The 22,922-nt window shown below is 38.4% G+C and overlaps 1 protein-coding gene across 1 annotated transcript; it reads left to right on the top strand.

Moving 5' to 3' along the window:
• Positions 1–1,001: 1,001 nt before the first annotated feature.
• On the top strand, positions 1,002–21,796 carry LOC109096324 (serine/threonine-protein phosphatase 6 regulatory ankyrin repeat subunit B-like). Its single transcript, XM_042764449.1, has 28 exons — positions 1,002–1,508; positions 6,913–6,996; positions 8,167–8,245; positions 8,577–8,647; positions 8,866–9,066; positions 9,797–9,884; positions 10,827–10,969; positions 11,071–11,283; positions 11,369–11,447; positions 11,528–11,642; positions 11,731–11,813; positions 12,511–12,574; positions 13,036–13,092; positions 13,566–13,706; positions 14,628–14,693; positions 14,982–15,093; positions 15,348–15,419; positions 15,651–15,852; positions 15,932–16,019; positions 16,543–16,660; positions 16,745–16,964; positions 17,079–17,166; positions 17,264–17,347; positions 17,680–17,825; positions 17,949–18,031; positions 18,525–18,604; positions 18,829–18,920; positions 19,253–21,796. The coding sequence occupies exons 1-28, from the start codon at positions 1,482–1,484 to the stop codon at positions 19,495–19,497; spliced, it is 3,141 nt and encodes a 1,046-aa protein (XP_042620383.1). The 5' UTR covers positions 1,002–1,481; the 3' UTR covers positions 19,498–21,796.
• The last annotated feature ends 1,126 nt before the right edge of the window (positions 21,797–22,922 follow it).

Raw genomic sequence — 22,922 nt, 5'->3', positions numbered from 1 at the left:
CACTTGCTTCCAGGGACATTGTGGGTAAGTTCCTGTTTTCCATTTCTTTAAGGATGTACAGCCGTAATTTATTAACTGCACAGACAATACCACAAATATAGAATAGCAGCAAATAAACAAAAATGAAAGCTGTGAAATCTAATCGCATTATAGTGGCAATCTTCCATCTGTGTAAATCATAGGGTTCAGCAAAAACTTAAGAACATAATAATTAAAAATAAAGACCATTTAAAACTGTACAATTCATGACCTTAACACTTATTTTTATCTGTATCACTGACAGTAATTTTAATGTAAAATTGATCGAATCTTACTGAATTGCATTTGTCATCAATTATAGAATTCATCAAGCATGATGTTAACGTTAACTCATTACTGGCCAATATTCAGTATATATTATATATTCTCTCTCTACATTTGAACAAGCTACAAACAGAATAACTGTCGACATTATTATAATTAATGGATTATTTTAATTTTATTGTAAACGTGTATACTCCAAAAGACGAGATATCTGTTTTTTTGCGAGTAACCAGAGAGGACGAGCGTTGAGAACTGATTTGTTTTAGCGAATCAGTTTGTTCGAACAATTCGGTTCAAAAAATGATTCAAGTATGCGTTGGAGTCATCAGTGTGACCGAATCATTAAACAGAACAGATTCATTAGAACGAATCATTCGTGCGTCAAGCGAGGGCAGTGATGCGATGATGATGATGGCTTTTCGGTGCATCAGATACAGATGAGGAAACGAAACACTGAATCCTACTATGGCGACGCCACAGTTTATGAATATTAATTAGGTTGCGATGACGTTCCATCCTAATCTATTCGAAGCATCCAGTCACCCATCCTAATTTATCTTCACGAAACATTATTTAATTCAGAAATCCGCAGCAAGGAATCGTTCATTGGTCATCCCAGCAGCACCCACTCTGACAGCGTCTGCCTTTTAGCCAATCTGTTGAAAAGTTGGGGGCCGTATTAATATTCATAAATCAGGCCTTCGCCATAGTAGTATTACGAAATTAGCTAGGGGGAAGCATACAAAAAACTCTGACTTCCTGTATTTTCTTATAAGGAATGAATGCATTACGCAGAACATAGGCGAGAGGGATATCATATCTGAAATCGATATCGCTGTGGATGCCATTGTCTGTAAATGCGGATTGTTTACAGCAGCCTGCGCATCCTTTCCTCCCTCCCCTTCTCCTCTTTCCCGGAGCGCCGGAGCGCTGGTGGTGAGGCAGCGGCTAAAGCTGCTCCCGCTGACCGAAGATAGCGCCTGCAGAGCTGGCCACGGCCGTCACATCACCCCGGGCCCCTGGAGGGTGCGAGCCACAGCAAAGCAGGAAGCAAGCTTTTGATGCCACATCGTTGTGCAGCATCACCCTTCCGTGAAAAAAGCGCACAGCCACTTCTGGATTTTATTAATCTTCACCTCCAGGGTTTTTCAGGAGTTTGATGTGCAGTTTCACATGATATGGCTGTTCTTAAACTAGTCGACCAGGTAATTGCACAAGGCTTTTTGAACGCACAATATATTTTTGATTGCAAAATGATCAGTTTATTTGGAGGATGGCATGCTGCTTGGATCAAACTGATGGATTTGCACATGATTAAATGTCATTTTCAATGAATGCACAAAATACATAATTTGATGCTCCATATATGCTTGCAGCTGAAACTGCATGATGTATGTGCAGAATGTGCATTGCATATTAAAAATGCATGACAGCACACGTGTTTCTGCTGTCAAGCATTTTGCTCAAACGATATCAGATTCTCTCTTCCTGAAAGTCAAAAACAGATACTTGAGCAATTAGTGCAAGTCATGAATCTGATACTACTTTGGAAATGATTTATAAGAAAGTAAAATTTTACAAGTAAAATTTTTTTTAGTGCATGATTAATAATATGTGTTTTACCAACACCAGTGTAAGAATGTCTTTCATATTTGAGTTTAAGAGAGATACAATTGTGGTAAAGTGTGGCTCTCATTTATTGCATCATTTGTGTAAGGAAAATGATCTGCTTTCATCTAGAATGAACAAACTTCCTGCTGTCTGCTGTAGTGTGTCATGATGCTGATGTTGATATGGCTCCTAAAACTAATCTGCACACCATTACAAGTTTTGAGAAGAAAACATCTCAAATTCATGATATCATTATGAACACACCTATTCAGATTTCTGTTTTAACTAACTAGTATAAGTTGAATACCAACAAATGGTTGAGCTCCACCCAGTTGAAGCTCAGCTAGTCAAGTTCAGTTTCTCACAAACATCACTGTTGTTCACTTATTTGAATCTTTTGTTGTGACAATAGCAATAATTTAGTTTCAAACTAAGCTTTTGTGTTTGCAATGTACAAGGGTCTAGTTAGTAAAAGATCAAATTTACTATAATTTCATTTTCATTGGTGATATATTGAATGTTACCACTATACTTCACAAACTTGAAATGACATGTTACATCTTTTGGTTCTAGTCAACTCCACTAACTATTAGTCTTTCATGTCTCATGTGGCGGGCACAAAGTGTGAGTAGAGTAGATTTTTAGTAGAGTAGACATATATTTCCCTAACGGTCATGTGATGCCCTCATATCTAAACGCTATTGCAAATGTTCTAGGAAGTTGTCCTTGCAACAAGTAACTCGATGTCTATCAGGGGCCCCATGGACTTCATGTCAGGGTCGAGAAGATTTTTCAGCTGTGAGACTGTAGAGAGTAAAAAGTCTAGTACTAAATCTTTGCATGGTTGAAGCAATGTTTTGGATTCAAACAAGTTCAACTATCGACAGCTTCATGTTGTTGATTGCCACAGAAAATGCCAAATCATCCCTAAATCTGTAATAGCAAACAAAAATTGTGTGCACAGTAATGCACTTCCAAAAATGGCAAGAGATTCCAGAGGGCAGTCTGCAGCTCATATCTTTGATAGAGCACTTAAATTAATTTGTTCATACAAAATATGTGTATTTAAATACACTTAAGATATTAATCAAGCATGTTTAATTTCATTTAGTCCTTTTTTTTTTTTTTACATTTGTTTAACTGAGTAACATTTCTAAAGACTGGTCAACAATGTCATTAATTGCAGTAATTTTATATATTCTGTTTTTCTCATAATTTATTCTTCGTCCTAATATTTTTCCAAAATATTTTTTTCCTGTCAGCTTAATAAAAAGTAAATATTTAACAGAAAGTTTGTTAACAATTTGTTTTAGTATAATTATAATTATTTACATTTTGGAAAGGAAACAATTTATTTAGCTGTTTTAATCTTAAATTGTATATTTTCCATTCACAGTGTAAATGTATTTTTATACATAACATTATACAGCTGCCTTTATATATGTCAGTGGGGTCCCTCACAAGGAGACCATCCCATTTGGAAGTCTTTAGCATCAGAAATTTCGACCCTTGGCCAAAATCAGTCTTCAGTGATGGGACTGCTGTTTTAAGTAGCTGTACTTTGGTGTAACTACATTGCTTCAGCTGAAATAATTTATTGAAGTGAGTGGATTTTTCTCTGTCATGACAGGAGTTGAAAGATTGGATAATAGATTAACACATATTTACATTTTACGTTCATTTAGCAGACACTTTTATCCAAAACGGCCTACAAATGAGGAACATCACAGGCATATACTGTTGTAAAGTCTTGCGGCAGTGAAGAGAGTTTGTATTTTAACATTTATCCTGGAGCAGTGTCTTGTCCCTTAGACTTCCATTAAAAGTGCATTAATGTAAACTCATGTCTTGTTTGTTTTTACGGACTAAGACACAAGTTGAAATTATTTTTGGTGTCCCTTGCATTAAACCCAGGACAGTTATTTAGTAGAAGTTAATATGTGACACTAAGTGTTCTGAGTGTCAGTAATGTTTACCGTCATTCTGGTCTTATGTCCAGTTTGATTTCCATACTTTGCCACAAAGAGGAAAGGAACAGGAAGTTGTTGAACCTCAGCATTCCCCTCTCATGCTTTTTTGTAGTCTCGGAGGGTTACATGACACAAGTTCAGAGCACCCGAGAGGGAGGAAATAGAGGATAGTGTGTTTACGCCTTACACATCAGTCCATAAGACTTCTGTTATGCACTTCGTGACAGTTTAAGTTTTTACCCTTCAGAAAACAAAGTTTAGATTCTTTCAGTTTTTAATTTATCCAGAAGAGCTTACTGTGTTGTTGAAGACATACATCTTCACCAAACTCAACACAACCCCTGAATCTGATGATCTGCAGAATGGATGGTCTATCTAAAGTTGTGACGTATGAAATAGCAACAGATCTTTTCTTCAGTATTGTGAGTGGGAAAAAAAAACTCAAAAAGATATTTTTTTTGGTTCTTTCCATCGGTTGTTGTTTGGATGGAGGCAGATCTGAATGTGAATTTGTAGTCAGTTGTAAGTTGGACTAAATGTTTGGAGAAGTCTATCGTACGTCAGCAGAGAGAAGTCTGGTGTTTCACCAGAAGATCAAGTTATGATATTTTGAATGCATTTTACAAGGTCAAAAAACATGCATGCATGGACAAATATCCATTTCATGCTGACCTTCAAAGTCAGGGCTAAAATACTGTCACATGGAACTAGATTTCAGTTTCGCAGTTCATTTATTGTGTGACATCAGCAGTTCCTCATTTTAGACCCATGATTCTTAAGGAGTCAGTCTACTTTGTTTTAAAGAAGAGCCTGCAGTGGTTCAGTTGTCAAAAGTGAAGAAACCCCAGGCCTCATTGGCTAATAAAGAAGTCCAGCTCACTTCTATTGGCCATAGGGGACGGGGAGTTGGTTGGGGGGAGGTCGTGTAGCCTAATGAATGTCAACAATGGCTTAAGTGTTTGAGAGTTTGGCTTTGGCATGGAGAGGCGCTGGGAGGTCGGGGAATGTCCTCATTTGTGATGAGCTGAATCCAGATCACTGCTTGTGCCAGCGCTCAGCAGTCTCGTCCCCAAGCTTTGCGGTGCCATAACACAGACAGCACTGTTGTCACCAGCTGTTGTGTTCTCTTTCCAGTAAGAGAAGAGCTGTGTGGTTGTGCATGCGATCTAGAAAGAGGCAACATCTCATAGCTAAGAGAATTCAACATTGTATCCTCATAGATTCAATCAATGCTCACATAAAAGTGCTCAATAAGGATGGCCCATTTGCCCAGAGTCAGTGTGAGAGTGTTTAAGGCCACTTCTGGTGTACATTTTACATTCCTGATCTTGTGCATGTGATTTTTTTTTTTTTTGCCTTTGGTTTTCTCAAATTTATTGAATGTTGTAGTTGCGAACTCTCCTGATTTAAATATGTTACCAAGAGAAGGAAACCTGGGGGTTCACTGGTGCACTAATTATTGGAAAAATTGAAAATGATATCCCCTAAGAAAGTATAATTGTCTAGAATGTGCTCTTTCATAGCCCTGGAGATGTTTCACCTTGGGCTTAAATGTTTCTTCTCACATGTCTTGAGAGGAATAAAAGGAAACAAGTGAATTGAAACAAATGGTTGACATGCAGTAAATGTGCAGCCAATTTTAAAAATGACTGATGGCTTGTGGTGAATTGGCACAGCAGAGATCGTTTTATACGGATGATGAAATGAGTTTGAAGTGAGTAGGTGTGTGATGAAGCTGAAAATAGAGCAGGTCTCAACAACACTTCTCCTGTTGTATCTACATAGAGAGTTTGTTTGTAGTTGTGCATATTAAAGAGAAAGTCATAGTAAAAGAAGCTAATCTTAGAAACATATTTTGAAGTGTCAGAAAAATGTGTTCATATTTTTTCAGTAAACATGAACTTATATGACTCCATTACAGATCTAAATTCATATGGGGGTTTACAAATTCAGCTGATATACCGGTAAGACGTTAAAAAAGCCCATCCCTGTCTTTACAATCGCCATCCTTAGTGTTGAGCTCTGAGGTAACCTGTGTGTTCATTTGCATGTTGCCCTGACTGCATGTGTTCTGTTGTATAGCGGAAGTGAAAATGCTTTCCACGCTTCCTCTGTGTCGCTTCTGAGAAGGTGAAAAAGAGCAACAGGAAGTGAGATGTGGGGGTTATTGCAGATAAAGACACTGGAAGTTTAGATGCAGCCAAGTTTGGCTCAAACCACCTCTGTTTGGCTCAAACCACCTCAGTTATGCTTCTCTAGTCCCACGCATGTGTCAGATTATCATGATTTTCAGTGTGCTGCCATATGAATATATCAAGCTTGGCACTTGAATTTAGGAAAATAGCTAGCAAAATACAGTTTATAAATATATTTGGCATCAGTTTAGTTGCTCCATAAACAAGGATTGAAGATGATAATTACGTAGCGGAAACATGACTTTAATGACCACAGTGTGTGGTGCAAAGCTTCCTTGGGGCTCTTTGGGTCTCGATTTGGCCTCCCTGTAATGACGCCATGTCATGGAAATGGTGAAGGCTGTGTGGTTTTGCAGCCTAGATTTGTGCTGAGAAGCCGATTCAAGAACTGATCATTTGAATGACAAAGTTATTCCAAAGATATAAAACATAACGTTTATGTAATCTTCACAAGGATAATCTAGGTTCTTGTAGCTCTGTATACTTTCTGACGAAAACGTGGTGCTTGCCTTTGCATAGTTTGCTGCCATTGTACTGTGGTGGTTGCCAGGACATTGTTGTATGGTTGCAACGGCTTTCTGAGTGGTTTTAAGTGTGTTTCCCTGTGGTTGCTAGGGTGTTAATAGGTGGTTCCTTGGGTGTTCTAGTGGGTTGCTAGCATTTGGGATTTGTTTAAATCTGTTACCTTAAAAGTGCTGTCACATTAGAGAAAGAATGGTCCGTTGTCCGTAGTTACTTATATACAGTTGCTTTAAGTATGAGCAATGGCAACAGTGATGCTTCATGCTTTTATTCCTAGAAACCATGTTTAAATAATCTCTTGTTTTTTACAGCCACCCCTTGTCCAAGCCATCTTTAACGGAGACCCTGATGAGATTCGTGTCCTCATATGTAAATCAGAAGACGTCAATGCACTGGTATGGATCAGTTTCTTTTATTCTTCTTCTCCTCACATGACTATATCTCATCCTTTTGTTTCTTGCAGCACAATAGTCGAGGAATCCCATGGACAACAGCCAGGGATTTATATACATTTGTCTCAGTAAAGGCAACAGGACACAAACAGTTTTCAGGGCCATTCTTCTTCCAGAATATTTATTTATTCTACTTGTCTCTCTGTGTCTGCCCTAATGGCTCCAGCAAGAATTAGCTTGCTGTCCAAATGTTTTATAAAGAGCCGCTGGTCAAAGTTACGATTTCAGGCTGCATGTGCAAACAGGTTCAGACAGTGGACACATTGAGATGTCGACACCGCATCTCTATCAGTGATTGTAAAGAGCCAGTCAATGCTCCTTTGTTGTGGATCGCTTTCAATGACGGGAAATCATTATATTGCATTCTAGTCTTTCTAGTGTTGATGTAGCCTGTTTCCTATTGAAACAGGAAAATGGGGTAAGACATATCGAAGGGCTCATCCTTTTTTTTTATTTGCCAGTAGCCTTTTGTTTATGCCACAGATGGCAAAATATGATTTGTCACTTGCTCTTATTAGGATGTTATAGATGGTATTAAAGGAATATGCTGATCTTTTTTGGTTAAAAACTTAAATCCAAGATACGCTACTATTGAAAAGTTAAGCATCTGTAAGAATTTTTATGAGTAAAATTAATCCTTTTATTTATCAAGGATGCATTAAATTGATTAAAAGTTACAGTAAAGACATTTATAATATTATAAGATTTCTATTTAAAATAAATGCTATTCTTTTAAACTCCATCATCAGTCTTTTAAGCTTTCATGTATCATGGTTTCCACAAAAATATTAAGCAGCACAATGTTTTTCAACATCGCATATGAAAAGAAAAGTTTCTTGAGCACCAAATCAGCATATTAGAATAATTTTTGAAGGATTATGTCACCCTGAAGACACTGAAGAGTAATGGCTGCTGATAATTCAGCTTTGCCATCACAGGAATAAATTACATTCTAAATGTGTATCAGCTCTGCTTGTCGACTTTTAAGAGTGCACTAGCATATAGATGGGTTTAAAGCCAATAGACATTTTGATTTGATTTTTAACAGAATCTTTCCATCCTCTCTGTCCATGTGTCTGACTCTCCAGCTGTCTTTTTTTCATTCTCTCTCAGGACACTGAGAAGCGAGCTCCCCTTCATGCAGCAGCCTTCCTCGGAGATGCTGAGATCACAGAGCTCCTCATTATGTCAGGTAGAGCTGCTCTCTTTCTCTCTCCCTCCATTCCATTCCCACCTCCCTTCCATCGTACCTTTACAGCATCTCATATAAAATAAATGCCATCAACGTAAATTAAAGGTATTAGTTTACCCAAAAGTAAATATTCTGTCATCATTTATTACATTTCATTCCAAACCCCTGTGTTTTGTCGTGGAACATAAAGGATGGGTTTGACATGAGGGTGAGTAAATGATGACAGAATTGTCATTTTTGAATGAACTACCCCTTTACAAATACAGCATATAGAGCCTTAAATTTATTGAGGTGACTATTGTTTGTTGTTTCTTGTCCTACTTTATTTTAGGGGCACGGGTCAATGCCAAAGACAACATGTGGTTGACTCCACTCCACAGGGCAGTGGCATCACGTAGCGAGGTGCGCTTAGTTGTTTAACAAACACTCATGTTAGAATGTTGTGTAATGTTGTCACGCAGCAGGATGTCTTTATAACAATGCTAATCATATGCAGTGGCACCTGTGTGATTATAATAAGATTTTTCCAACACTGGATGCTGACTGGTCAATCATATTGCAGCTGGCCTGAAGTACACGATATAGTGTTATAGTTGTTGTTATGCTTTGCACACATCTAGGAGGCAGTTCGTGTATTGATCCGGCATTCTGCTGATGTTAACGCACGGGATAAGAACTGGCAGACTCCGCTGCATGTCGCTGCTGCCAACAAGGCCCTGCGCTGTGCTGAGGTGATCATCCCGCTCCTGAGCAGCGTCAACGTTTCAGATCGCGGGGGACGCACTGCCCTGCATCACGCTGCCCTTAATGGGCACACAGAGGTACTGCAAGTTGAAACCAAACATTTTGCTTAGTTCATAGCAATACTATGGAGCCCCAAACATGACATGCAGGAAAAATTATATATATATAGTTTCCACAAATTAAAAATTAATTCTCTCGTTTCAATAACTTGTTGTCATGTTTTACTAATTTGTTCCTTCATTCTAGTAAATCCTGGCCGTGATGTACTAATTCATTCCCTCGATTTGAACAAATGTATTATTTGTGGGAACAAATTCTTCATTTGCGTTCATTATTTAAATAAAACGGAGGATTGAATAGTAAATCGTGGCCACAGTTGAACTAAAATGAGCTTCTTAATTCGTTTGAGCAAATTATTAAGTTGTGGCCACAATAAATGTATTTTTGCTCACATGTCATGTGCAGGGCTCCGATCATACAGTACTTTATTTCACTTCAGTCTAGTGCAATAAGTGTTGCAAGTACAAAGACTGAGACAGTGACAGCTTTTTGATAAATATTCACATGCCCGTTGAAACAGACTTCATTTTCCTGCATAACATTGTCAGCATAGCTTGACATTTATTGTGCTCTCAGCAGTGCAGAATGGTTTAGATAGTCATTATATAAACTGTGACAAACACACAGCACACAATAAGAGACCCATAATTACTGACGCATAATGACTCATGCTTTACTGCCTATTGAGACTCGATTTCTCCATCTCTGTCTTATCACTGTTATTTAATTTCCTCTTTCTCATTTCAGATGGTTAGCCTTCTCTTGGCCAAGGGTGCCAACATCAATGCCTTTGACAAGAAAGACTGCCGTGCACTGCACTGGGCAGCATATATGGGTGAGGGAACGGAACTTTAACTGTGACGTGTATGCTCTGTCATTTCCAGTGGAACACAAAATGAGTTGTTCACACTGCTGCCTTCTATTTCAATGCAAAAAATGAGTTACTGGGGACTGCCAAGTTCAAAAAAGGACATACATCACCACTCCAGATGTCCGTACTAATGAGGGTGTACGATATGTATAGTCTACTGTAATTTTGTAAATGTTGTTTTAATGATGATCAAGCTGACATTATCAAGTGTGGCACTCATTTAAAAAAAAAAAAAAAACATACCCTAAGACTGAGAGATATATTTAGCATTTTGTTAATGTACAAATCTGGGTTTTTGAACAAATCATTTGAGTGAATAGCCCATTCATAAAGATATATGCTTCTGTTTTGAACAAATCTTTTTAATGAATGATTCACTGATATCTAAATTCCACTTCAGAAGCAACTTCTGTCATCTCTGTAGTTCAAAAATCGATTTTGTTAATACTGGTTTCATTTGATTGATAACAGCCAATAGTATCTTATCATTCTAATTGAATTTATTGATTAAATGTAATAATTTTACATGAAAGATGATGCACTTACTCGGCAAAATATATCATTATATTAACAAATTCACAAAAAATATTTAGATACCATTATTTGGCAATATTGTATACATGTACATACTAATTATGTGCAATAATCTAAGTCTTCTAAAGACATTTGCACTTACGAACATTCGTATTGTTTTTTCCTCACTCAAAACTATTATACGGCTTCAAAGACTTATGTTAAGTCATAGTTTTATGGCTCTTTTATGGTGTTCTTTTGTTCTATTTGGAGCTTAACAGACAATGGAAAGTAACTAATAACAGAATTTTCATTTTTAGGTGAACTATTCATTTAATCTGCTAAATTTTGAAGTGTTGAAGTGTTCATGAGCTTCTCTCTATACTCCTGCAGGTCACTTAGATGTAGTGTGTTTACTAGTGAGTCAAGGGGCCGAGATCAGCTGCAAGGACAAGAGGGGATACATGCCTCTACATGCAGCTGCTTCCAACGGTCAGATCGCTGTGGTGAAACACCTGCTCAGCCTGGCTGTGGAGGTACCCAGGATGAGAATAGATACATGTAGGGAAGGAAGCATGGGGTCATGGGAAAAACATCTAGTTTGAGCTGACTATTATATTGCATGCTTTACTCATAGATAGATGAAGCCAATGCCTTTGGGAACACAGCACTGCATGTGGCCTGTTTTAATGGGCAAGATGCAGTGGTCAGTGAGCTGATCGACTACGGTGCTAATGTCAGCCAGCCGAATAATAAGGGCTTCACACCACTCCACTTTGCTGCTGCGTCCACTCATGGTGCGCTGTGTCTGGAGTTCCTGGTCAACAGCGGAGCTGATGTCAACGTCCAGGTATGTCCATCTAGGACCAAATATGGACAGACAGTCCAAAACCTGTGTGCTGTACGCCAGTAAACATTTCCTGATGTTTCCTCAGAGTCGTGATGGGAAAAGCCCACTTCATCTGACGGCAGTTCATGGACGATTCACACGCTCCCAGACACTCATCCAAAACGGTAGCCTGCTAAAAGCTTACTTTTCCCCCGTGACTGATTTGCATGTAAACTGAAAGTACAAGTGTGTGTTTCTGATACAGGTGGAGAGATTGACTGTGTCGACAAGGATGGAAACACTCCACTGCATGTCGCTGCTCGATACGGCCATGAACTCTTAATAAACACTCTAATCACAAGTGGAGCTGACTGCACCAGGTTTGACTCTGTCTTTGGATCTTTATTAAAAAATCTTGATAAAACATCATTACTTGTTGTTTCTGATATGCTCTTTCCTTCTCTGCAGAAGAGGGGTACATGGCATGTTTCCTTTGCATCTGGCCGCTCTGAATGCTCATGCTGACTGCTGCCGGAAGCTTCTCTCCTCAGGTACCGACTACACCATCAAATCAAGCTACAGTCGCACTACCTTTATATAACATTGAATAAATACAAAAAATGTTGTCTATTTTGAGATGAGGAAGGGACGGAGTACTGAACCATGAGATACCCCTCAAGTTGATGTGACTCAGAAAACCTTCCTCTTCATAAATGACTATTTCATAAAAACCTAATTCTTTTTGTAATTAGGTTTATTATGTTGACTTTGCGTAAAAGATCTTTTGTCTCTGAATTGATGGGCATGAATTTTCCTCATGTCTCTTTGCTTAGGTCTGGCATGCCATTATATCTGTGTGCTTTCTTAACTCTTGATTGTTGGTTTGTTGTTTTAGATTGTAGATGCTATATCTATGCTTTTGAATTGTTCTGCTTGGTTGCACACATTTGTGTTCTCACCTCTGTGAGCAATGTGTGTTTGTCTTGTCTATCCTGTGTGCACTGTCTTTGTTTTTCCTGAACTAACATCCTTTCTCTCTGTCTCTCTTTCTTTCACACTGTCTCTTTTTTGGACTCCTTTCCCCCCCTGTGTCATTCTTTCCCCTCTTGCGGTCTGATACTCTGGCTGTCTGCGTCTGGGGACACTTTCCTCTTCAATGCACTGCGTCCTTCCTCCCAATACTTCCATCTCTACAGGACGGAGGTATAGCATAATGTGCCCTCTCAGTAATGACTCACCTGTCTGCAGGCTTCCAAATCGATACACCAGACAACCTGGGAAGGACGTGTCTGCATGTCGCAGCTGCGGGCGGGTGAGTCTGTCTGTCTGTCTTGCAGATCTGGATTTTGCCTGTTGGATTGTGGAAAAAAATGTTTTTTTTTTTAGCTTAGCTGAAATCAAACTAAAAAACTGTATATTTCATGTGTGCATACACATTGTAGAGAAATCGACTGATGCAGAGTTTTTACCAATAAGGAGACTGGACCTTTTAATGGTGCGACTTTATATTGAGTTTTGTGATTTTTCTACAGGTGGTCTGTCTACTTATTCTGTTTGTGATTGAACGTTTATAACTGATGTGGTATGATGTGGATTGTGATACAAAATGTAGAAGTCATGAAGTTATGTATGAATAAAATACAAAAACGAATGACTACTTTATCGTCCATTGTTTAGACAAATACCGGTATTGTTGGACCTGTTATCTGTCCTTATACTCTTGCTCATTTTTTTCATTCTCTCTCTCTCTCTGTCAGTAATTAATAATGAATGAATCAATCTATCACCAATCAATCCAACCAAAAACAACCGCAGGGACAAACATGGAAGGTGAGTTCTTGGTAAAAGCAAGACATTTACATCAGGATCATTTTTATTCATTTTTCATGCCTGTGCTCTCCTCAGCTGGAGATGTGCTAATAAATATTCAGTACTTAATATATCTGTGCTATTCAGTGCATTCAGGAGGAGTGAGTAAATTTTTCTAATATCATAAATTTCAACATGTCACCAACATGTTTTTTTTTTTTAAGATTTCTTAAGAATTAAGTCAAAATAATATTTTAATTGTTAAGCTTTTTAAAATGCTAGCTTAATGGAAAACGTTGTCATCGTTTTGGCGAACAGTAACATTTCAACCACATATAATCAGATTTGCATTTTTATATTGATAATTTCTAAATCATTTCTAAAATATTTTTTTTCCTCAGCTGTGTTGTTTGTGGAATTTGTTTGTACTGAAGCTTTCTTAAATTTTGTCAAATTACCCCCCCCCCCTTCTCTTTTGTTGTGGGTGTTGACAGGACCCCTCTCCACTATGCAGCAGCTAGTCAGCACTTTCAGTGCCTGGAGACTTTGGTGTCCTGCGGTACCTGCATTAATGCCACTGACCAGTGGGGACGCTCTGCTGTGCACTACGCTGCTGCTTCTGACCTGGACAGGAGGTACACAACATTTACACAAACCGCGACATCTGTGATTTTCATCTCCATTCTTTATAAAGTTTAAAGATTCAATTATAAAGTGGATTTGTCCTTCAGTTTGCAAAAATAAACATCTCGTCATTTACACTAATAGACTTGTATTGCAGTAAGATATTACGAGGGGTTTCATTGGAAAAATCTGCAGCTCATAATTCTAAACCGTCCTTCATCCTAATCATAGTTTGTATTTTTAGCAGTGGTATGGTGCAGTGAAAAACACCTTGACTGGTGGTCAAAAATATCTCTACATGAGTAGTTTACAGTGCAGAAATTGAGCTAGTTGTGGCCAAACAACATGTAATTGATCATTATAATTGCATATCTAACCCGATTAAGTGATTTAGACACTTCAGGCAGCTGTAGTCCTACAGCAGGTGAAATCGAGTGTGGGGTCATTCCCCATCTCCAGAGACTGCTAGCAGCTACACTAACACATATCTGTGTTACCATGGCAACCACTGGCTATTTTTAAGTCTCCTATCATTGGGGTAGTTTATGTGCAAAGACAAAAGGGTTTGATGTCAACTTGATATGGCATACAGAAACACCTTTTTGCTTAGTTTAATTAAATAAATTGCCAGAATTTCATGAATGAGTTATAAGATGGAAACCCTAATTAATTTAATTTATACCAAGATACCACAGACTTATTGCATGTAACATATACAATTATTATTATACTATTGAATTATATAAATATTTACTCATTCATGTATTAATTACAAAATATCTATAGTTAATAATAAAACAAATATTAATTCCCAAATATTTAATTAATGGTAATACAATTTAGTTTTCAACATATAAAAATTGTTAAGAGTTATTGTTGAGTAAGAAGCATCTGTGTATAAGATTTGTGAGGGGTGTGTGATTTTTCTGCAGGCGGCGTGTGGTCCTGGAACCAGAGAGTGATGGAGTACAAGCTGAGAGGGAGAAGGAGGCAGCTCTGTGAGTTCTGTGTCCCCCCTCCTTGTCTCACCGTCACTCGTGCTGTGTACATGTGTGCTGCTCTGATGCCAAAACATTGGGTGTTTGTGTCTGCGTGCGTCTGTAACCTCATCATTTCATGTCTGGGACAAACTGAATGTATTTTCCCTCTCTCCACTTCTACAGTATACATAATTTGACATGATCTTTTTTGTACTTTTTATAGTTACTTTTTTATGGTATGTGTGTGTGTGTGTGTGTGTGTGTGTGTGTGTGTATTTGAATATATATTTATATTTTTGTGTGCAGGTGTCTTGAGTTCCTGTTGCAGCATGGTGCCGCCCCATCACTCAAAGATAAACAAGGCTACAGTGCTGTTCATTATGCTGCAGCATACGGCCACAGACACTGTCTGAAACTGGTGAGGACACAAATATGTCCAGTGAGTGCCTCAGGGCACTTCCTCCATCTGTAGTCTACTGTGGATTTAAATGTGTAACTTAACATGCAAATAAATTTAGTCCGGTTTGTGGTAGTCTAGTCATGTGGTAAAAAGATTGCTGGTGCACCGCATATGTTTATCATGCAAGAATGAATTTGTTCCAGTTGAATTCAGAATAGCTTTTTATTGAGTTTAATGAGAACAGCTGTAATTCATATTAAATCTGATTTCAGCTTTTGGACAGAGATGAGAACCAACAAGATGAGATGGAGAACAGCCAAACCAGAAGCCCGTTGCATCTGGCCGTGAGTCCAAATTTACACCTTCACAACCACATCCTAACAGCCACATAACAACATGCTCAAAACAAATCATGGCTACCACCGAGAACACCTTAGCATTCCGAAGCCAACTTTTGCATAAGAAAGCACAGCTTGCATGTTTTTAATACTAAAAGGTTTAATTACTATAGACAGGCCCTAACCTCACTGAAATATGTGAAAGACATTTTCAGACAGTTGGTCGTTTGTTTCCAGGCGTACCACGGTCATGCACAGGCTCTAGAAGTGCTCTTGGAGGGCCACTGCGAGGTGGATCAGGGGGATGAGGTGGGCCGGACTCCATTAGCTCTTGCTGCCCTCAGGGGCCACACTGACTGTGCTCTCACACTTCTGAACCATGGGGCCTCGCCGAGAAGCAGAGATACTACCCGAGGACGTACACCTATTCACCTTGCAGGTATTACATCTGTGTGTGGTGGAAATTACACAGCTGTACATTTTCATGCAGTATTTAATACACTCTTGTTTGTTTCCAGTAATGAATGGTCATACATCATGTGTGCGCCTCCTGCTGGAAGACTCTGATAATGCAGATCTAGTAGATACAGCGGACTCTCAGGGACAGTGAGTAGTTCATTTAATAACTCCAACAGTCTTTCATTATAATGCCACAAAGATTTTGGAGTGGAATGAGTGTGTCGTGTCTTATTACTTCTCAACTTATGGGTATTGTTGCTTGGCAAGTTGAAATATTTAAATAGCAAAAGTCAAACAAAACAATTTTCAAAACAAAAGTTACCCAATTGTTACCCATAAAAAGTTGCTGACTACATTTAGTTAATTGTTTTTAAATTACTTTGCAACTAATGAATTTTAAAATGCATATAACTATTTTTCTACAATAAATAAATATTGAGGATCTCAATTAGTGTGCCAAAATCAAACACGTACACACTTCATACGCATATAAATAATAAAATGATTCAACTCTTTTGCCCGAACTATGAGAAAAATGTACCCATGGACATGATTATTGATTGATTTAATAATGGCAAATTCTAATTAACCATCTAAACACAATTGAGGATATTCTTGCACATGAGAGTGCATTAATGGGTATTCATTCTATGTGTGTTTGTGTCTGCAGGACCCCTCTAATGCTGGCAGTAATGGGGGGTCATGTGGATGCTGTGTCTCTTCTATTGGAGCGTGAGGCCAGTGTGGACTTGGCTGATCATCAAGGTCTGACTGCTCTGCACCTGGGGGTGAGTTTCCTGGTCTTGTCAAACATAATCAATTGTAAGATGTACAAGGGCTTTTTTTAAACTCTATCTCTTTCTCTCTCTCAGCTCTTGTGTGGACAGGAGGAATGTGTTCAGTCCCTGTTGGAGCTGGAGGCATCCGTGCTGCAGGGGGACTCCAAGGGTCGGACAGCTATCCATCTGGCTGCGGCGAGGGGTCATGCATCCTGGTTGAGCGAATTGCTCAATATTGCATGTTCTGAACCCCCGATACCCCCATTCCGAGACAACCAGGGATACACACCCTTACACTGGGCCTGTTACTATGGTTGGTTTTAACAGTCTCCATTATGATTTTAAAAAGACGCTTTTATTTATCAGTTAACGGAATGTAGCTTTTGTGAAGTATAGTGGACTAGCATTGTGTGTGTATGTGTTCTAGGTCATGAGGGTTGTGTGGAGGTCCTACTCGAACAAAGAGATTTTCGTCACTTTGATGGGAACCCCTTCACCCCGCTGCACTGTGCTGTGTATGTCTGCTGTGAGATTGTTTTCTTCATGCCTGTCTTCTTTTGCACTTTTTTTTTCTGTTTCAACTTGTCTGTCTTTGAATCCTCTGTCCTGCAGGGTCAGTGACCATGAGACCTGTGCCAACCTTTTATTAGAAGCCATGGGATCTAAGATTGTAACTTTCAAAGACTCCAAGGGCAGGTTAGTTTGGTATATGTCAAGAAAGACAAAACAGATTAGAATAAAATAGATTTGTACCTACAGTGGTTCCAAAATTATTATTATTATATTTTTTAAATAAAATCTATATTTATGTACACATTTGAGAACTTAAGAGCCGACTTCATACACCTTCATGCACACAGTTAAATGTCATTACTAATTTGGCTAGGAAAAGTTAAGATAGTCCTGAGAAACAGACCAGTGTAAGTTGAAATGTGTCTAATAATTTTTTTTCTCATGTTCATCATTAGCATTGCTTTTATAGCTATCAGTGAAAAAATCTATTAAAAACTGCTGTCTCTGTTTATCAGGACACCTCTCCATGCAGCTGCATTCGCTGGCCATGTAGACTGTGTTCAGCTGCTCCTGGCCCATAATGCATCTGTGGATGAGGTTGACCAATCAGGGCGCACTGCCCTGATTATGGCAGCTGAGAAAGGAAGGGTCGAGGTTGTAGGTATGTATTTAAAAAAATGTCATGCCTTTAATTTGCATTATGCCTCTGTTCATTTGTATTAATGAAGTATGAAAATAGATTCATCTGAATGCGCTTATGCAAAGTGTGGCGTGTTTTAAACAGAAGCTTTACTTACTGTTGCCAACGTAAACCTCAATCTGACTGACCAGAAGGGCAACACAGCACTCCATCTAGCCTGCAGTAATGTAAGTATAGCCCATTGCATGCCGTGGTCATCTGTCTCTACTTTTTCATAGTTTCATCAGTAGTGCAGTGATCTTTCATAATCATTTTTAGAATTTGTCATAATCAAAATGTCATTTTGTAAAATCCCACTGACAAAATGACATTTTTATTGCACCCTTTACTATTATTATTTTTTTTTTTACAAAGAAATTATAAACTATATAGTTTATAAAAAAGGTTTTCATTATATCTACTCAACCCCAAATCATATTTTATTTATGTTTATTATAATAATTTGGCCTTTTCAAAAATAGTAATGTAAAAGTAATGCAGACACCTATGTGTGACTGTAATCATAGGGTTTTAATACGTCATATAATTATCAAACAATAAAATTGTGCCAGATATAAAAACCCACATTGCAAACAGTATTTTTGAATGTTTTTATGAATCTATTCCCTGAGGTCTTCTCAAGATGATTTTCTTGTTTTTTTCTACTTGCTCTCTGTCCAGGGAATGGAGGAATGCGCATTGCTCATTCTTGGAAAACTTCCAGACTCTGCCCTCGTTGCTACCAACGCTGCACTGCAAACGTGAGTTCCCCTTCACATTACGGGATACTGCATATAATATTTACATTTATGCATTTGGCAGATGCTTTTATCCAAAGCAACTTGCCTTGCCTTGCATTTAAGGAATACATTTTATCACTTCATGCATTCCCTGGGATTCAAACCCATGATGTTGTCTGTGCCATGCTCTTAAAAATTATTAAAGAAGCAACTGATGCTCACATGTTTCTCGTTCACGTCCCCAGACCTCTCCATTTGGCTGCTCGCAGTGGGATGAAGCAGACAGTGCAAGAGCTGCTCTCTCGTGGGGCCAGTGTTCAAGTACTAGATGAGAATGGTGCGTCTTCCTGAAACTAAAATCTCTGCAGATTTAGTTTACGCAGAGATTGTCTGTGTATGTGGATCGCTCTATGCTCTATCTTTTGTTAGTGACATAGAGGCTTTTGCCAAAGCAGTAGCTGTGTTACTTTCAAAGCTTTGACGGTGTCATGCATGTCCCCTTTTGCCCCCTGACCATGTGTTTGGCTGCCTGTCTAGCTAGGCACTAATGGAATGGTGCTTTCGTCCTTCACCTCCCCACCACTGTCCTTTTGTTCCACTGCACCATCCCTCCTTTCACCTCTTTCTGCTTTCCTGTCTCTCTTGCTCTTTGGCTGTCTTTCCCCGCAGGTCTCACCCCTGCTCTGGCTTGCGCTCCCAGCAGGGAAGTGGCTGACTGTCTGGCTCTCATTCTGGCTACCATGATGCCTTTCTGCTCCCCTTGCAGCTCTGGAGCTCCTTCCCCAGGTGCCCTGCTGAAATCTCTGCCCCGTTCGGCCAAGAGCCCCCAAGGCCCCCGCAGTCCAAGGGATCCCTCCTGCCCCTCCAGCGAGGGCACGACCACTGAAAACGACTCGGACTCGGAGACATTTTGACCCCGGCTCCTTCTAGAGGCACTGGTCATAGTTTTTAAAGCACAGATCGTCAAGAACCTTGCAGAAGTTGTACAGATTTTTGATTATGGAAACAATAGATTATAACATATAGCAGACAAGGTACACTTTTGTTCTGCCACACTTGTTTGCACAGGAGATTTTTTGAAAGCCATTTTAATCACTTTAACACAGGCTGATTGATGATAGATTGCTAAATGTTGACTGACTTCTCACACTTGAAGAATGATAATGTAACTGTGGAGTTTTGAAAGCACAAACCATGTGGAAGTCACCCTCATTTCACCCATGTTGTCACTGACCAGTGATATCATCAGGAAATGAGATATCACATTTTTGGACCTACAGAGGAATTGGCGTCATTGTTACCAACCTCACTTAGTATTTATTTGTAAGTAAACACTGGAATACACTATGCAACTTTTTCCCAAATTTGTGCCCTGATGAGTCAGAGCCGTACTGCAGATTTGAGTTGACAGATTTAAATACTGTTTTTGTTTGTCATGCACCTTCGAGCAACAAGTTAAACACTTCTGTGTGAGGTTGTTGTGTTTTGAACAACTTGAACGCCTGGTAGTGTGTGATCCTCAGTTATTTAGTGTATGATGCCCAGTTTTTAAAAATCTGTTTAGATTTATCAAGTTGTGTAGTGTATTTCAGCCTTAAGACAAGTTAGATTGAAAGTACATGAAACCCAGTGTAATGTGATGAAAATCCAATCCAAGTTCTACATTTCCAGATCATACACCAGTTGTACGTCACACATTGTATATGACACATTGTGAATAGAAGGCTCTTGAGATTTATATGAAAAGAGCATTTTTATTCCATAGATAAAAGTAGATTTCTAGGCCTTGATGGTCTAAACTTACATCTGACGCTTTTGGAGAGTGACTCTTTGTCACTAGGTTCCTTCTCAGACATAGAGACAGTGTTTATAAATAATACTTCTATTCAGGTTGAATTTTAGATTTTAGTGACAGGGCATGGCATGTTATGTGAACCAGGATGTTCTCAAGCCTGCACCGATATTTATTAACATTTAGATAACAATGGTACTACAATTGAGTGCACTTATGCATAGGAGTAAATGGGTGCTTTAAGGAATGGTTCACTTCAAAATTATAATTCTGCCATTGTTTACTCGTGGAACACAAAAGTAAAATTATCTTAGTGTGGCTCTTTCCATACACCAACAGTTCATAGTGACAATGTCCATCAAGCTCCAAAAATGACAAAGAAACACCTCCAGAAGAGCTTTGTGCTCTATTGCAAGTCTTCTGAAATCATACAAATGCTTTGTATGAGAAAGAGGCCAAAATTAAAGCTTTAATCCACTAATAATCTTTTCCTTCAGTGAGCTGTTGGTTCTGGATCACTGTGTCGGTGAACTGAACTCTAGAACTGATTCGTGAACAAAACAACCAAATCATCAAAAAGAATCAGTTCAAAAGAACACTCTTTTGTGTCCCATGAACAGAAATAATGACAGAATTGTGAGTTTGGAGTGAAATATTCATTTTAAAAATGAATCTAGGACTATAATAACATTCCCTGTCTTCTTTTTCTTTCCTTCTGAAATTCTTTTAATAATTTGCACTGGTTGAATATCAATCCTTTTTAAAAACCGATTTCTAACTCAAAAATACATATTCAAAAGATAAAGAGCTTTTAGCAAAGATTGCGTTTTAATATCTTGCCTGTCAGAGACTTTCTAAAACAAGTTCAAAATGAAAATGTTTGTCTGTTTGCCTTTGTCCACAATGTGCCAGTTCCTCCACCGTGTCTAGTGCCTTGTTGTGCATTTTCAGAGTTGGTTAGATTATATTAGTATATGTTTGTATGTATGTATTGGAGTGGAATGAAAGTCTGAAGATGTGAAGATAAGTCTGGGTCACACGTGCCAATCGTAAGTTTTTTTTTGTTTTGTTTTGTTTTTTACCAAGTCCTGATGTTTGTGCCTATGAGTGTGTGATTTACAATAGAAAAACAGTCTTTGTACATATCAGCTCATGGACATTATCATCACCAGAGCAAATACTGCACACAACTGTCTTATAACAGCAGCACATGGTCGATTTTCTTTTCATAAATTAGATGGATTGTGAGTGGGAGGATCCAGAGGAATGAGTCAAACAGTATTATAACTGAAAAAAGAAAAAGCTTTGAAATGTGTGACAATCTAGATTATGGTTTCTTCCTTCAATCCGATGTTAAAGGTTTTTTGTCAGCTCAATTTTCTTTTATATAAACTGTTTGACTATTAAAATGTTTGAACAGAGTTTTGTGTAGTGTTTCTAATCCATTTGAAAATCCATTTATTACAAAAATGAAAAGACCAGGCCTGTTTTCCACTTGACTTTATCAAACGTGTGTTAAATGTAATTTTAGAAAATTAATTTAATTTAGTAAATGGATTGTATGCTTAAGTGAAATGCATTGCATCTAACAGTTTACTACAGTTTTTCAGCATGAACATTAAACTGAAAGAATTGTCTTTAATTTCTTGATTCTGGAAAAAGTTATGAGATCAGGCACATTACTTTCGACAATTTCAGCAGAGTTTAAGAGGACTACAAATTACAAATAATAAAAGAATAAAATTAAATTAAATAAAATTTTAAACAGCTAAGGTCAGATTGATAAATCTTGTGTACTAGTTTCAGATCTCACAAGAAGAACACCTATTGTGGAAGATCATTTTACATACAAATTGGATGATGGTATTACCAGGTAAACTCTTATGTAGAAATATTAACGTAATGGACAGTTTATTAATTTTTCTTGTTGGTGGAAGATGGGATGTCAAGTCACCTGTTCTCCTGGGTCCACAAGTTTTTAATCGATTCTTTGATTATTTTATTTTTGTCGACAAGGACAAACGAAAACAAAACTTGACACATGGCATCTGTTTGTGGAGTTTAAAGGAGAAATGTATAAATATTTAAAGTAATATTTAAAGTAAGTTTCGCAATGAATGCAGCAAATGAAGACCATGAGGTCAATATGCTATAATGGAGAAAACATGGTCCCTGTCCAGTTGCAAAGCGACGACCATTTTCAATTATGTATTTAAATACATAACAAATATAAAATTTAATCTTAGAAGATGAGGAGTGAACAAAAGAGTATCTAAAGGAAGAGGACCCTTTGGCTCCCATCTGGCCTAAACACGTGAAGTTGGTCTAGGTACCAGACTGCAAGCAGTGTCAGCCCAGATGCGGCCCACATCTGGCCCGCGTGAAATCCGTGGGGGCCAGATGTAGGCCGGATCTGGGCCGAAACTGCTTGCTGTCTGGGGTGAGTTTGACAAGGGGCCCAAAATACAGCTACTCATTTTCTTAAGGAAAATGTAGGCTGCACTTACGTTAGGGGTTACATTCGACCTTCACGCACATAATTTTTTA

The sequence above is a fragment of the Cyprinus carpio genome, chromosome A9 (assembly GCF_018340385.1).
Source record: "Cyprinus carpio isolate SPL01 chromosome A9, ASM1834038v1, whole genome shotgun sequence".
Classification (NCBI taxonomy): domain Eukaryota; kingdom Metazoa; phylum Chordata; class Actinopteri; order Cypriniformes; family Cyprinidae; genus Cyprinus; species Cyprinus carpio.
The sequence above is the reverse complement of the archived record's forward strand: the minus strand, read 5'-3'. Positions and strand labels throughout refer to the sequence as shown.